The sequence below is a fragment of the Dendrobates tinctorius genome, unplaced genomic scaffold (assembly GCF_039654945.1).
Source record: "Dendrobates tinctorius isolate UK_male_01 unplaced genomic scaffold, ASM3965494v1 ptg000224l, whole genome shotgun sequence".
Lineage (NCBI taxonomy): Eukaryota > Metazoa > Chordata > Amphibia > Anura > Dendrobatidae > Dendrobates > Dendrobates tinctorius.
Window position 1 is genome coordinate 8,316,139 of NW_027361891.1, and position 15,821 is coordinate 8,331,959.

The window sequence follows — 15,821 nt, forward strand, 5'->3', positions numbered from 1 at the left end:
CTTCCTGGAAAATGGCCGCCGCACAAGCGCAGATGGAGATCTAGGCACTGAAATCTCGGGAGATGAGATTTCAGCGCTGAAATCTCATCTCCCGAGATTTCAGTGCCGAGATCTCCATCTGCGCTTGCGCGGCGGCCATTTTCCAGGAAGCAAGTCACTGCGCAGGCATGGATGGAACGGCAGAGCCCCCCACGCAGCATGGGACAGAGCCCGGTGGCGGCGGCAGGCACCGGGGGACACAGCGCGGCGGCGACAGCAGCAGCACCTGAGGGACCCAGCGCGGCGGCGGCAGCACCCGGAGGACCTAGCACGGTGGCGGTAAGTAGTGGACACCAGCAGCGGCAGCCCAAAAAACGTCTGTTTGCATTGTAAGACGCACCCCTATTTTCCCCCCAAATTTTGTGGAAAAAAAGTGCGTCTTACAAAGTGAAAAATACGGTAGATGGTATAAAGTTACACAAAGAGGTCTAAAGATTATATAAACTTATCATTTAGCATTACAACCGCTGTCATAAATTTACTGGATTTTAAGACTATGTAGCCTAAATTTGCACTAACTATTGCACAGGATTAGTAATTCTTTCCCAATGTATAATCGTTGATTATAAAATATACTGAGCAAAATCTTTGAGACTGTAAAGACTATAATAAATGTTCAGAATTAAAGCTTGCAACCTCTAATCCATTCTGACAAGTCTCTGCCTTTGCAGTGATTTCTCCAAGCAACCCTGTAGAAGACAAAAAGATTCCATAAGTTCAATATTAGCAGCGTTGTTATGTATGAGGCAAATTGGATACACGGGTTGCAAACATTGGAACCATTTGGTTTGAATAGGGAGAATGAAGTTTTCAATCAATGAAATTAAAAAAGTATTTCCATCTCCAAGATCCTATCCCAATATGTAGTAGGAGCAATAACAATAATATTAGCAAATACCTCCAAATAGAAAAGTAGTATGGTTTTTCTGATTTGCTATGTATCTTTCCTCATGTGCAGGCATTGCAGGACCTTAGGTATCCATGGTTACAACCACTAGCAACTAGATAACTGTCACTATATAAGTGGTCATAACCATGGATACCTAAGGTCCTGCAATTAACCACTTAACGACCAGAGGTATTTTCGTTTTGGCGCTTTCGCTTTCCCTTCTTCCCAGAGCCACAACTCTTTTATTTTTTTGGTCAAAGTAGCCATGTGAGGGCTTGTTTTTGCAGGACAAGTAGTACTTGTGAATGACACCATTGGTTTTTAACATAGTGTGTACTGGAAAACGGGGAAAAAAAAATCCAAGTGACGTGAAATTGCAAAAAAAGTGAAATTCCACAGTTGTTTTTTGAGGTTTTTTACCATGTTCACTAAATGCTAAAACTGACCTGCCATTATGATTCTCCAGGCCATTATGAGTTAATAGACACCAAACATGTCTAGGTGCTTCTTTATTTAAGTGGTGAGAAAAAAATCCAAACTTTGGTGAAAAAAAAAAAAATGGCACCATTTTCCAGGACCTGTATCGTCTCCATTTTTCGTGATCTTGGGTTAGGTGAGGGCTTATTTTTTGAGCGCCAAGCTTTCGTTTTTAATGATACCATTTTGGTGTAGATATGATCTTTTGATTGCCCGTTATTGCATTTTATTGCAATGTAGCGGCAACCAAAAAAAGAAATTCTGGAGTTTTTAATTTTTTTCTCGTTATGCCATTTACCGATCGGGTTATTTTTTTTTTAGATTGATTGTGTGATTCTAAACGCGGTGATACAGAATATGTGTATGCATGATTTTTTTTTTTAATTGTTTTATTTTGAAAGGGGCGAAAGGGGTGTGATTTGAACTTTTATATTTATTTTATTTTTTTTAGATCTATTAAAACTTTATTTTTTACTTTTTGCATACTTCAATATTCAGGTTCCACTGTTTTCTTAGGTCTATGTTCCTTTAATATTAATCATTCTCTTTTTTTCGTCCTCTGCTGGTCACCTAGTGGTGGTTCATGTATCAAACACCTCTTATTCTTTCTCTATTGTGTTTCCCTTCTTTTTTCCTTTTTCCTTAGTTTATCTTTCAGTAATGAAGAATAACGTCCAGCGAATAGTCAAAAGATAAAACTTAACTTTTAATGCAAACAATGGATAAAATTCCATTTAGATAATGTCCAGCACAATACACACACTGGCTGAATGCCGCTAATGATCAACGCGTTTCAACCTGATCATGATTAAGACCCACAGGTCGAAGCGCTTTGATCATTAGTGGCATTGAGCCAGTGTGTGTAGTGTGCTGGACATTATCTATATGGAATTTTAACCATTGTTTGCATTAAAGGTTAAATTTTATCTTTTGATTATTCGCTGGAGGTTACTCTTCATTACTGGATCCTGCTGTGGTTGCTTCACCCTTGTCCGTGCAGAGTACTATGAAGCAAGCTGAACATCTAGAAGGACTAAAAGTGGTGAGCTGACTTCTCGCATTTTTTCATTAGTTTATCTTTCCTCTCTAATGTAAAGAAAGGGAAGTATTCCCCCTATTTTCCTTTTATTAAATGTTCTACTTGTGGCTATTCCTATCATATCCCTCTGTCCCTTTAATCTCCTACGGCATGTTTTCTTTCAGCATATGAACTTCTGTTAAATTGCGCATCTGTGTTTTCTCTTCTCTCCTTGGGCTGGCCTCGGGCACTCATTGCTCACGCGCACCGTAACACACAGACGTCAGCTGGCCACAAGTTACTCGGTGATGCGACATCACTATCACGGCCCCTTCACCTTATGTAAAGCCAGCAGTCCACTTTTGGGGACATCACACTGCGTGGTACGCTACTCCTGGATAGAAGCGAGACACACCACAGCAGGTGAGATCTCTTGAATTTGCTGAATGGTCTCTGCACTCACTTTGTACTTTGTTGTCCCTCTAAGACTAGTTTCACACTACCGTTACCGAGCGCAGTGCACGGCCTCCGCTAAGCTCCGCCCTGGCCGCGCCCCCACCGGTCAGCTTCTCCTATGATCGCATGACTCTGCATACGATCAGCATACCCTATATTTAGCGTTGGGTACGCTGGTCGTGCGCTGGTACACTTTTGCCGGCGCATCCGCCCTTTTGGCGCTGCGCCGACGTGCGCCAAACGCTCTGTGTTACATTTTTGTGCGCTCGGCGCAGCGCAAAAAGGGCGGATGCGACGGCAAAAGTGTACCAGCGCACGACCAGAGCACCCAACGCTAAATATAGGGTACGCTGATCGCATGCAGCGTCATGCGATCATAGGAGGAGCTGATCGGAGGAGGCGCGGCCGGGGGCAGAGCTTAGCGGTGGCCGTGCGCTGCGCCCGGTAACGCTAGTGTGAAACTAGCCTTACTGAAACACAATTTCGTATTCACTGCACTGATTCTGGCAGACTCTACTTTTGTCCATTTTGATTAGCTTTGTGCTCTCAAGTGTGGGACACTGCTCTCAAAACATTGTGAATAGATCTTTCCCATCATAACAATTTAATACCATGCAAAATATTGTTGTGCCATTTTTCCTAATTTAATTTGGTTACCATTTTCCTTGTAGAGACAGAATATATCTGAAAGAACATCAGTTCACTCTGAGAAGTTTTTGAAAACTCTAGACAGATTATTGCATGTATACCAAATAACGGTTTTTTATAAGAAACTATGTAATGTGCTACATATTTATTTCTATGCCCACCAGATGATAATTTTCATTAAATTTACTGTATTTAATTATTTATATTACATCCTGTTGTTTAATTCTATTGGTGACATATGCCAATTCTTGTTATGTGTTTATGTAGATATCGTTAATAAATGTCAAATGGGCTGAAATGTTGGAAATTATTTATGCTATATACGGGTCGGTTTAATAAACTCAAGTCGCTTCTGTTCCAAAGGTTTTTCTTCTATTGGAATGCCCCATATTGTGATCAGTAATATTAGTTTTATTACTGTAAAGTAAGTGTATGTAAAGTCTGTGTTATTATTACATCACAATAGTATATGTACATTGATAGGCTACGGCCTGTTATGATCACAATATTGTATATTTGTGTGTATGTGATGTACACAAGTGTAATGAGTATGGTTATGTTTTGTGGTCTGTTGTAGTAATGTCACAGCTGCATGTGAGTGTGTATATTCATAGGTTTTACTAGGATGGTGACACCATATGTTTCTAATCCTTGATGATACCACAATGCTGTGTTTGTTTTTAGAAACTATGCTATATTGTCTTTACCGCAGACCTGGGCAAACTGCAGCCAGTGGGCCACATCCGTCCATTTAGCGGTTCCTGCCTGGAAACAGTGGCATATGTTCCATGGGTTGGGGGAGCCCGATGCCAAAAGGACAGCATCTTGATTTCAACGATGGTTGAATAGGAAGTAATCAACTCAGTGTTCCACCATTTAGCCCGTGCATCAGAGTTTCAGTGCATAAGGCACAGTAATGTCACCAGATTACACTTGCTGTGCAGAGCAGCAGTCTGTACACAGCACAGACCAGAGCAGCAAGTCGGTAAAACAAGGTGTGAGGAGTAGTGATGAGTGAACTCGTGGATGTTCAGGTTCACCAGGTTTGATGAATATACAGTGAAAAGTTTGATTTGGGTCTGAACTTGACCTCAAACTTGACCCCAGAACTGAATCCAATAGAAGATAATGGTGACCTTAACTTTAAAATGGCTATAATATGGTCATAGTCAGAGCTAGAGGGCTACAAAAGAAAGCTAAATGGAGGTAAGAGCAGGACAATTGCCCTTCAAACAAATGTGGATAGGGAAATGACTTAAATGGGTTCTGTCAATATAACAATCATGGTAAAATAGAAAGTAAATGAATAACATAAAAATGTTAACAGTTACCTCACAGAGACTGAGGCTTACTGCTGGCTGTCCAGTTAAAAATTTTACCCAGAGAGCATGAAGCAGAGTACCCCCACATAAGCAGCTTACAAATTTCACCCACAGAGCATAGGGGACAGTATCCCTACAGAATCTTATTAAAAAATGTCACCCACAGAGCATGGGGCAGAGTACCTCTACATTAGCAAATTTCACCCATAGACCATCTTTTCACATTTATCTCACAGAAGCTGATAACAAATTTCACACACAGAGTATCTTTCCTCATTTCCCTGATAAACCTGATTAAAAATCTCACACCAAGACAATGGGGCACAATATCCCCCACAACTCCAAAATGTGTGCGCCAGTAGCATACGTTACAAATGCTGCCAATGAAAAGCTGATAGTATGATCTTGGATTGAGATGGCGGTTCACAGCGAGGCTTGCTACCGGAAGTCCAGTTAAAAATGTTACCCACAGAGCATAGAGCAGAGCACCCCTACAGAAGCAGCTTACAAATTTCACCCACACAACCAAACTTATCTTCAGTAGTGTACAGTACAGCAGCCGCAGATAAAAAGCTTGTAGATTGATTCTGCATACAGCTTCCGGTTTGCACAAGGCTTGCTACCAGCAGACCCAGCCCCTTTGCCTTGGGACACCACCCCAATGCTGCTGCCTTGGGGTCCCGGGGGCTCAAAGTGTTTCCCATGAAAGAATTAGTGTTCAAAACGGGCAACCACGCCTGAATACTTCATCTAGGGATAATGGAATTGTACTCGGTTTCTATTTTCCTGTTTGTTTCAACTGGGGCCATGATTAAGAGGGGACCCAGTGGAACACAAAGTGAAAGACCTGGAGGCACTCTCAGCGATTCAATCTCAAGCCGCCTACTGGTGGGGTTACAAAGTAGACATGGGTAATGGAGACTCAAGGTTCTATTCTGGAAAGGATGTTTGAGAAATGTGTACAACATCCAAAGAAGGCATCAGTCAAACAAATTAACCAATTCTCAACTGAGTCAACAGTTACTATTGCGAGAATCATGTTGCTGATGTTTGTGGAGCGTAGGGATGGCCCGCCTAGAAAAGTAGTGGTGGCTGGGAACAATGTACATCAGGACAGCCACTGCCATCAGTTTTTTTAAACTGTCTGTCTCCACCAGCTGGAATGACAGCATTTCAAATGGCAGTAATTTGGAAATACGGTCATTCAGGACCTTGGCTCGTGGGTGGCTAGAGGGGCATCTCCTCTTTCTCTTCTTTCTCTTGAGGATTTGGGGGATTGAAAGACGAGCACTTCCATGGGATGGTGGGGAGCTACTTGGTGACACTGGTGGTAGTTGTGATGCTGTCACATCCTCTCTTTGTGGGATGGCAGGTGGCCCTGTTGAACATGACTGGGAGGAAGAGGCTGAGCTTTTGCTTTGTTGCTGGGGCAGAGTGACCACCTTCACTTCCTTCGAACTGCTCAAGTCACTAGGATGGCCTGAGCTCCATGTGGCATCTGGGATCTCATCATCCCCCGCATCATGTTCCACTGAATCCTCAGCCCTGCCCTCCTTGCCAGTCTGCACACTGCAGCAAGACGCTGTAGTTGGTAACTTAGTTTGGTCGTTATCTGACATGTGCTGCGGTGATCCACTGACCATGTGCACTAGCCCTCCAACGTACTCATCCTCCAACCTAATAAGTGGTTGGGCATCAGTGCACTCAGTCTCTTCCACTTCAGGTGGATGGGTCATAGAACTCCAGCCAGTGGAGTCATCAGAAAGCAGAAAAGACTGCTGCATGACTTGGGCTCAGACTGCTTGGCTGATTTTCAAGGGGGTGAGGTGAAAGCCAGATGACCATGGTCCTCTGTGCCAACTGTGAACTTGTGTGCAGTGGACCAGGTGGAAGATAATGTGAAGGAATTGTAGCCACTCTCAGCCATCCAATCTAACACTTTTTCAACATCTTGTGGCCTCACCATTCGTGCAGCGGTATTTGGGATTATAAAAAGGACGGATAACGTCCTATCACCTGCGTGCATCAAAGGAAGGTGTTGTATTTGGCCACGTAACAGGTACAGAATGACCACGTCCTCTTCCTGCATCAGGTACACCATCAGCAGCTACACCAGCACCAAAACGGCCACGTTCGTGTCCATTATTTGATATTCTCATTTTTGGAAGTGTTTTTTCTAAACACTACTTGCAAAGAAATGGCAGAAGAGTAGATTTATTTTCAACATTACTAGAAAACAGATACTATTACATAAAAATTATTTTTTGGGCTTAGGCCCCTTTCACACATCAGTTTTTTGCCATTAGTCACAATCCGTTGTTTTTTTGAAAAAAAACGGAACAGGCGACTGATGCCGCTGGATTCATTTTTTTCTTATAGACTTGTATTAGCAATGGATTGCGACGGATGGCCTCACGTTTCGTCCGTCCGTCGGCCGGACACGACGCACAATGCAACGTTTTTTGTGTCCGTCAAAAATCGGAAAAATGTGTCCATCGTTTGCTAGAATGAAAGCCTATGGGCGCAGGATCAAATGACGGATGCCGGCGACGGATCCATTTTTTTTAACTGAGCATGCTCCTGACAGGTTAAAACACAAAAGAAAGAATAGATATATACATATACATTGAGACATATATATATATATATATATTTATAGTTCATAAAGTTCTACATAGCATAATAGCCGCTTAATCAATTGCCGACTTCAGTAAAATCATTCCTGAACCCGACATAGAGTAAACCATGTCATATCAAAACAATTTATATATGTCAGTGTTTAGTGAATTTAGTAGTTTGTGTTAGGAAAAATTTGGAACTCTAGGGGTTAAATTTAAGGCTATAATCGCAGAAAAAAAATTGTGTGGGCTCCCGTGCAATTTTCTCCGCCAGAGAGGGAAAGCCAGTGAGTGAGGACAGATATTAATAGCCTAGAGAGGGACCATTGTTTTTGCCCCCCCGGGGTTAAAATATTTGCCCCCATCCACCCCAGAAAAGGTGCATCTATTGTGATGATGTCACAATACTGCATATGCTATTGAATATACATTTATATAAAGCCATGGTTTACTATTACTATTTTACCGTTACATGATTACATTATTTGTGTAGCACCTTATACTCACCATGCGTTCATACCATTGGGATCACTCACAACTCGCTTTGCACATTGCACAGATTTCGTTATATCATCAGACAGCAATTCTGTTGAATAATATGAAAATTAGTATTGACAAAATTACATTATAGCTTTAATAAATAATGCATCATTAACCCCTTTCCAACATCAGGAGTAATAGTATGCCGATGTCTGACTCCCCCTGTTTTGTGCGAGCTCCTGCGCTGAGCCTCCACGTTTCCAGGCACATGACAGCTGATCTATACAGCTGACACGTAACCCACAACAGCCGCTGGTGGTATCGCGATCCACCTGAGGCTAATAAGTAGTTAAATGCCGCTGTCAATTTCTGACAGCAGCATTTAGCTCGGGCTTACCGGAAGCGCGTCTCTAATCCCGCCCATCGGTGACCCCGTCACATGATCAAAAAGCAGTTTGCCTGATCACAAGTTACTAAGAGTAATAATTTTTAGATAATTATTTTTAATTTTAAACATTAAAATTCTTTGATATTACTAATGACGTGTTTGCGTTAAAGAAATTGAAAGAGTATGTATGGAATGGAGTCCTAGGAGACCTCAGCATGTTATGCACATCTTTTAGGGCAATTGGAGAACCTGCAATTCGCAGCAAATTTTTGTTGTTGCTATTTGATTTTTTTCGGAAAAATTTGCCAATGTCACACATTTCAATTTCCAAAGCTTCATCATCTCAAGTTGGCAGCAATTATGTTAGGAATTTCATTACTAAATTTTTTTAGTATGCTTCTATTTTATTAATCTCCTGCTGCCATGGTTCTTTTACTTATAATATTTGTCACTAATTAAATATTTCAGTGCATAGTAGTGTGCAGCTTATATCAAGCAGATGTTTATCAGTTTATCATGTGAGTGATGTTAAAGGGGCGTAACAATTATTAAACTATTTAGTTCTCTATTATTTCCTTTCTTCACTTAGTATTACAATTCATATATTTAAAAAGAAGTTTTTTTCTTTCTCCAGTTTCTTTACCTCGGCAGTTGACGTTGCAAGCATTGTGACTTCTGGGAGTCTTGAAATCATTACACCACCATCGACTGTTTATTTGAAGAATGCCATAATCAGTACTGTTGTCGCCTGGGTTGAAGTTTGTGCTAGCTGTGTTAAAGGAGCTCTCATAGAATGCAGTACACACCCCTGTAGAGATTTTAGTTCCAAGAGCAACAGTTTGATGTTATCACACAGCAATTATTATCTTAAATACCAAATACCCCTTTACCACAACATGTTAACCCTTATTTAACAACTTAAAGGGAACCCGTCAGATTTCATGCTGCCAAATCCCTTAGGATCACATGTGGAGGGACTTACCAGTCAACTGGAACCGGGAGGGAATTAGCATGCCTCAGACTAGTCAGACAAGGTACACCCTTGGATGGCTTTTCAATGTTTTTTCTGAAAACACTGAAGAGGAAAACATACCGGGCCCTAATAGCACACCCTGAGTCTGATTCCTGCTGCTCGTGATTCTGCCACTATGGGTCTGATGTGATGACAAATTTCTTTTAGTACTGGAACTAATGTGGGTCCTTATTTACATATTTTTTGTAGCATTTTTTCTACATGGTATTTCAATAACACTATTCAAAAGAAGTAACAAGAAAAGCAGCACTCACCCGATCCTCCTTTCACGATATGGTTTTAATCCATAAAATTGGTTACATAGATATTTGCAGAGGTGCAGGTGTCAGGGGAATTGTTTCATGAACAGTGAAACCTGCTGGACTACGGCCGTTTCACGCCTTGCTAGAAGCGCCAGCAAGGCGTGAAACGGCTGTAGTCCGGCAGGTCTCACTGTTCATGAAACAACTCCCCTGACACCTGCACCTCCGCAAATATCTATGTAACCAATTTTATGGATTAAAACCATATCTTGAAAGAAGGATCGGGTGAGTGCTGCTTACTTTTTCTGCTATAATACACGTTTTTTATGCATGCACCACCCAGAAGAGTTCCGATGAGGCTATTTCTGAGAATTTGGGTTGAAATAACACACACGAGAATTTGGGTTGAAATTACACACAGAAAAAAAGTGACTTGGTGCCTGGAATAACCCTTCTTTTTTTGAAACACTATTCAAAAGGGTTGTCCGGAACTTTATAGAGGACCTGTCCCCAAATTTTTCATGTTGAACTGGGCACACAATGTAATAGCGGCTGCAAAACGTATTAAAATTACTGCTTTATTTTAATATCACCTCTCTGTTGCGGTGATATTAACAATCACATTATTAGCACATAATGAATTAACTGTACAACTGTACAGGGAGACGTACACTCTAGTAGTGAAAATTATCTAATAACACCCACTACAGTTAACGGATTTGGTGCCAAATATTTTGATTGCTAACATGTCCAGAACAGAGAGGCGAAATAAAAAAAAAGCACAGATAAATGCATAAACTTTGCTTCCTGTCTATTTGCTATTAACTCCAGACTTTTGCTCTTTCCAAGCAATTTTTATCATTAATTGTAGGTGCAAAAGAAGAAGAGCATGCTTACCAGTGTATAACAACTAGATATGAGTAAGAATGATGAATGTGGTGATAAGCCAAAAGAATATGTGAGAGCTTTATGGTGTTCGAGGAAAATACCGTGCTTGATTCCTTGATCACGGTGAAAGCGGGTGGTATTTGAGATTTTTTTCTAGCATTTATTATATAGGAAACAAGGTAAGGAAAACTTCATGTATCAATTACTAAAATCAGAAAATCAGAAAATGCTAAAGGAACTTATCTCCTCTTAAAATTGTGGAATCCAAATGTACTTACAGTTTGGCAGACTGTAACCTTTGAAACCATCGAGTCCTTTATTTTTCATGTCCTTTGCAAGTTCACATTTTTCAAACTTTTTTGCAGTTGCAAATACACTTATGATCAGGAGACCTCCAATGATATGTATTTGCCACTTCATAGTTTAGTTGTGCTCGGAGATTAATGTGTGCCTGTCGAATAAAATGTTGCTTATATACCAGGTGTAAACCAATTGCAGTCACGGGAAAAAATACCACGAAAGCAGTAAATCAAGTTCCTCTAAGTTGCCTGTCACATTGCAAAAGACTTTCTTCTAGTTCCTCTTTCCACGAATAGAATGATTAATCTAGTTTAATTTTTTTTCATCATTCAAAAATAATGGCACATTAACATACATGACAAATACATAAATGGTTCCACTACACTGAAAAAAGGTCTGTTTTTTTTCATGTAGAAGAAAAAAAGCTGATATGTGAAACTGATGTAGGCCATAGCGCTACTTTGTAAATAAATAATTATCTGATGCATTAAAAATCTGGGATTAGAGTTTTCTCCAAATTTAGCTGTTATGGGTGGTTCACATTGCGTTAGGAGCCATGCGTTGAGCACATCCGTTACATAGCGGCACTAACGTTATGTAACGGATGCGTTAACGCACCCATTGGCCGCAATAATAGTAACGCATCTTATTGCATGCCAAAATCAGCATGCATTAGCGATGATGCATTACTTTATGCAGTCTACCGCGTTTCGAGTCCGTCGGGTCTAGCGCACAGTGAACGGACGCGTTAGCTATGCATAGACCTGTATGGATAACGCATGGTAGCGAAATGCTACCATGCGTTAGCACATACCGTTAGCGCTAGGGCACAAAAGATGTCAAAAATGACATTAGCGTTAGTGCATCTGTTTAACGGATGCGTTAAACGGATGCCCCTAACGCAATGTGAACCTAGCCTTACAGTAAGAGCATTTAACCTATTTGATACCAGTAGTGATGAGCGAGTATACTTGTTGCTCTGGTTTTCCCGGGCATGCTCGGGTGTCCTCTGAGTATTTTGGCGTGCTCGTAGATTTAGTTTCTGTCGACACAGTTGCATGATTTGCGGCTGCTGGACAACCTGAATACATGTGAGGAATGCCTATTTGTTAGGGAATCTCAACATCTATCAATCTATGTGGCGTCATGAAATGATAGCCACCCTGCGGGTCGGGTGACCGGGGTCACTGAAAGGTCACCCGACCCGCACATACCGGACCCTTTGTGCTTTACCCCAGGGGGTACCAGCATTGCTGACTTTTGGCATTCTAGCAGTTAATTTGGTGAGGTAATCTGGAGAAATTGCACCCCATGCTTCCAGAAGCCCCTCCCACAAGTTGGTTTGGCTTGATGGGCTCTTTTTGCGTACCATACGGTCAAGCTGCTCCCAGAACAGCTCAATGGGGTTAAGATCTGGTGACTGCGCTGGCCACTCCATTTCAGATAGACCAGCTGCCTGCTTCTTCCCTAAATAGTTCTCGCATAATTTGGAGGTATGCTTTGGGTCATTGTTCTGTTGTAGGATGAAATTGGCTCCAATCAAGCGCTGTCCACAGGGTATGGCATGGCGTTGCATGGAGTGATAGCCTTCCTTATTCAAAATCCCTTTTACCTTGTACAAATCTCCCACTTTACCAGCACCAAAGCAACCCCAGACCATCACATTACCTCCACCATGCTTGACAGATGGCATCAGGCACTCTTCCAGCATCTTTTCAGTTGTTCTGCATCTCAAAAATGTTCTTCTGTGGGATCCAAACACCTCAAACTTGGATTCGTCTGTCCATAACACTTTTTTCCAATCTTCCACTGTCCAATGTCTGTGTTCTTTCGCCCATAGTAATGTTTTCCTTTTATTAGCCAGTCTCAGATATGGCTTTTTCTTTGCCACTCTGCCCTGATGGCCAGCATCCCGGAGTCGCCTCTTCACTGCAGACGTTGACACTGGCATTTTGCATGTACTATTTAATGGAGCTGCCAGTTGAGGACCTGTGAGGCGTCGATTTCTCAAACTACAGACTCTAATGTACTTGTCTTGTTGCTCAGTTATGCAGCGGAGCCTCCCACTTCTATTTCTACTATGGTTAGAGCCTGTTTGTGCTCTCCTCTGAAGGGTGTAGCACACACAGTTGAAGGAAATCTTCAGTTTCTTGGCAATTTCTCGCATGGAATAGCCTTCATTTCTAAGAACAAGAATAGATTGTTAAGTTTCACATGAAAATTCTTTTTTTCTGGCCATTTTGAGAGTTTAATGGAACCAACATATGTAATGCTTCAGATTCTCAACTAGCTCAAAGGAAGGTCAGGTTTATAGCTTCTCTAATCAGCCAAACTGTTTTCAGCTGTGCTAACATACTTGCAGATGGGTTTTCAAGGGTATTCTAACCATCCATTAGCCTTCTTACACAGTTAGCAAGCACAAAGTACCATAAGAACACTAGAGTGATGGTAGTTGGAAATAGGCCTCTATACACCTATAAAGATATTGCATTACAAACCATTTGCAGCTAGAATAGTCATTTACCACATTAACAATGTATAGAGTGTATTTCTGAATAATTTAATGTTACAGTAGCTTCATTGGAAAAAAAAATGTGCTTTTCTTTCAAAAATAAGAAAATTTCTAAGTGACCCTAAACTTTTGAATGGTAGTATATATATGTATATATATATATATATATAGTAAAACAGTAAGACAGCACTTACTGTGTGTGTTGGGGGACACTTGCTTTGCCACAGGATGAAGGCACACAGGCATGTTTTTCTCACAAAACAGTCTATTTGGTTTATTCAGACATAATAAACCGCACCATAGACCATGTTGCACACCACAGACCTACACATAAACTATAGAACTTTATAGTATATGACTTTAACTCACAGTCACTAAACATGCTGGACTTTGCACTTTGTCCAATTACTGTGGGTGACCACACGCCGAATAGTTCATTACATATATCAACGGAATATAATAAACACTGACAGTCTGTTCCAATGGCAGATACTTTACTGCTGATATTATAACCCCCTTGCTGGAGTTACCTTCCTGGAGCTCCTGCTCCACACACTGACCTCCTGTCAGTCCTGGTTCCCAGGGAAGCTGCCGAACTGGGATCACCGTCCCAGACAATGCCTTGCTCACTAGGCCACCTGACAGTTGCAGGCCCTCAGATGGACGGTAGCTTCCTCAATGCAGTGCCGTCACAGACTCTGCCAGTCCATGGTCTCACCCTGTGCTCTTCAGGAAGTCAGTTCCCTCCTGGGACCTTCCAACACATAGACCTTTCAGGACATTAGAATGACTATGTGACCCAAACCCTGGTCACATTATGTAGCTGTAACCACCCCCATAGGTGGGTGGTGTATGTTTGGTTAGTCAGTCCCGCCCAGCTTTCCAACTAACTCTGTAAGCCCCCCCTTATAAGTAAACAAACACTTGCAGAACTACGAGTCCCAGAACAAAATTTCAGGCTTACAGCGCAGAGGATCTCCTCTGCGAACATACCAGCCATTTACAATAAAGCCGGTCACTGTCTCACCATCAGTTACGCCTCCATGCGTATCCTGAGGTGCACATACAGCGTCCCCTAGCTGTAACAGGGTCACTGCCTCACTATATATATAGTAACAATACTAGTCACCTGGGAGTGATCTGAGGTATCATAGGAACCATTTCTATTTAAAGTCCACAATTTGAGAAAATAGATATCTGGCACCGTTGTGTGGAAAAATACCCTGAATGTCTGCACATATATTTTTCACATTAATTAAAAAACACCTTAATCCCACTTGGAATGGGTGCTCAATCCCATGACCTGTTGAAGCGTATTGAGCGCGAAACGGCTGTTGTCCGTCTTCCAGCACATTGCTCCCGTGCCTATGCCGATGCCTTGTGTATGTGAAATAAAGTGATTTGATTCACATGAACGGTGAGTGCCATCCTATTTTTTCTTTCTCTTCACAAAGAAAAATTTCTATTTAAAGTCCGGCAGGTTTATTGCAGTCCTTGTAAAGCACATCACAGCAAACTCAAATACAGCCCTTGTCCGACTCAAAGTACAACATAAAGCATAATGTCCATACAATAGTGCTGGTTAGCCTGTCTGGCATATCGTTGTCGGGATCGCTGGGGCATCGCTAAGTGTAACGGTACCCTTAGATCTATTGATAAAATGGGACTTAGATCTATTGATAATTTATTAGATCATTCACATTGATGAATACTAACAATTTCAGAGCTAAATTCTAAATTCATACCTCAGAACCGAAACATTGCCACTGACACTATAGGATAATATACCATTGTTTTTTTGCCATATTGCTTGGTGTGCTGCCCTCAATCGTTATTTCTTATTTGGATGGTTTGTTCTGTGCCAGGAAGGCTCTACACCCACCTTTCCCTGGTGCTGCTCCTGCGTTTCTTTTAGTACAAGCTAAGACCTATATATTAACTTTTCTGCCCCACCTTAACGAAACAGAGTGGAACCCACAATTAAGGATATTCTTTTCCCAATCTTGGTCCTCAAAAAGCCAAATATCAAGGAATTATAAGCTCCTTAATAAACCAACAGATCATGTTGCCCAGTCAACATCATTAACCAAATGATAGAGGGATATACCAGAACTCACTACACCAACCATACAGTAATTGATTATAGCCGTAAGTTTCTTTCTTCAGCGCGATATATAGAAACGCTTCTCAATCTGTAATTTATAGTTAACCCCTATCACTGCATTTAACTATATTTAAATTTAAACTATAAATAACTATTAAACTATTTAAACTATAAATAACTATGGTATATTTAAAAATATAACATCAGCTCTGGCAAAAATTAAGAGACCACTGCACAGTTTTATAAAAATCAGCTTCTCTACATGTCTGACAGCCATTCCATTCCAGTGCCAGTTGAATTCCAACCAGAGTACACCTCATTCTACTTAAGGTGCTTCTGATTAGATGTGTCATGATACAGTCCGGGGTTTGTTTTCTGCTATCTTCTCTCTGGACTGGTCATGCTTG

General features: G+C 41.3%; 1 protein-coding gene across 1 annotated transcript; it reads right to left on the reverse strand.

Moving 5' to 3' along the window:
• Positions 1–346: 346 nt before the first annotated feature.
• Positions 347–10,956, reverse strand: LYZ (lysozyme). The gene is made up of 4 exons (XM_073555493.1): positions 10,777–10,956; positions 8,979–9,143; positions 7,975–8,053; positions 347–728 (listed from the first exon to the last, which is right to left on the reverse strand). Exons 1-4 carry the CDS (start codon positions 10,916–10,918, stop codon positions 662–664), a joined length of 453 nt encoding a protein of 150 aa, XP_073411594.1. The 5' UTR covers positions 10,919–10,956; the 3' UTR covers positions 347–661.
• Between the last annotated feature and the right edge of the window lie 4,865 nt (positions 10,957–15,821).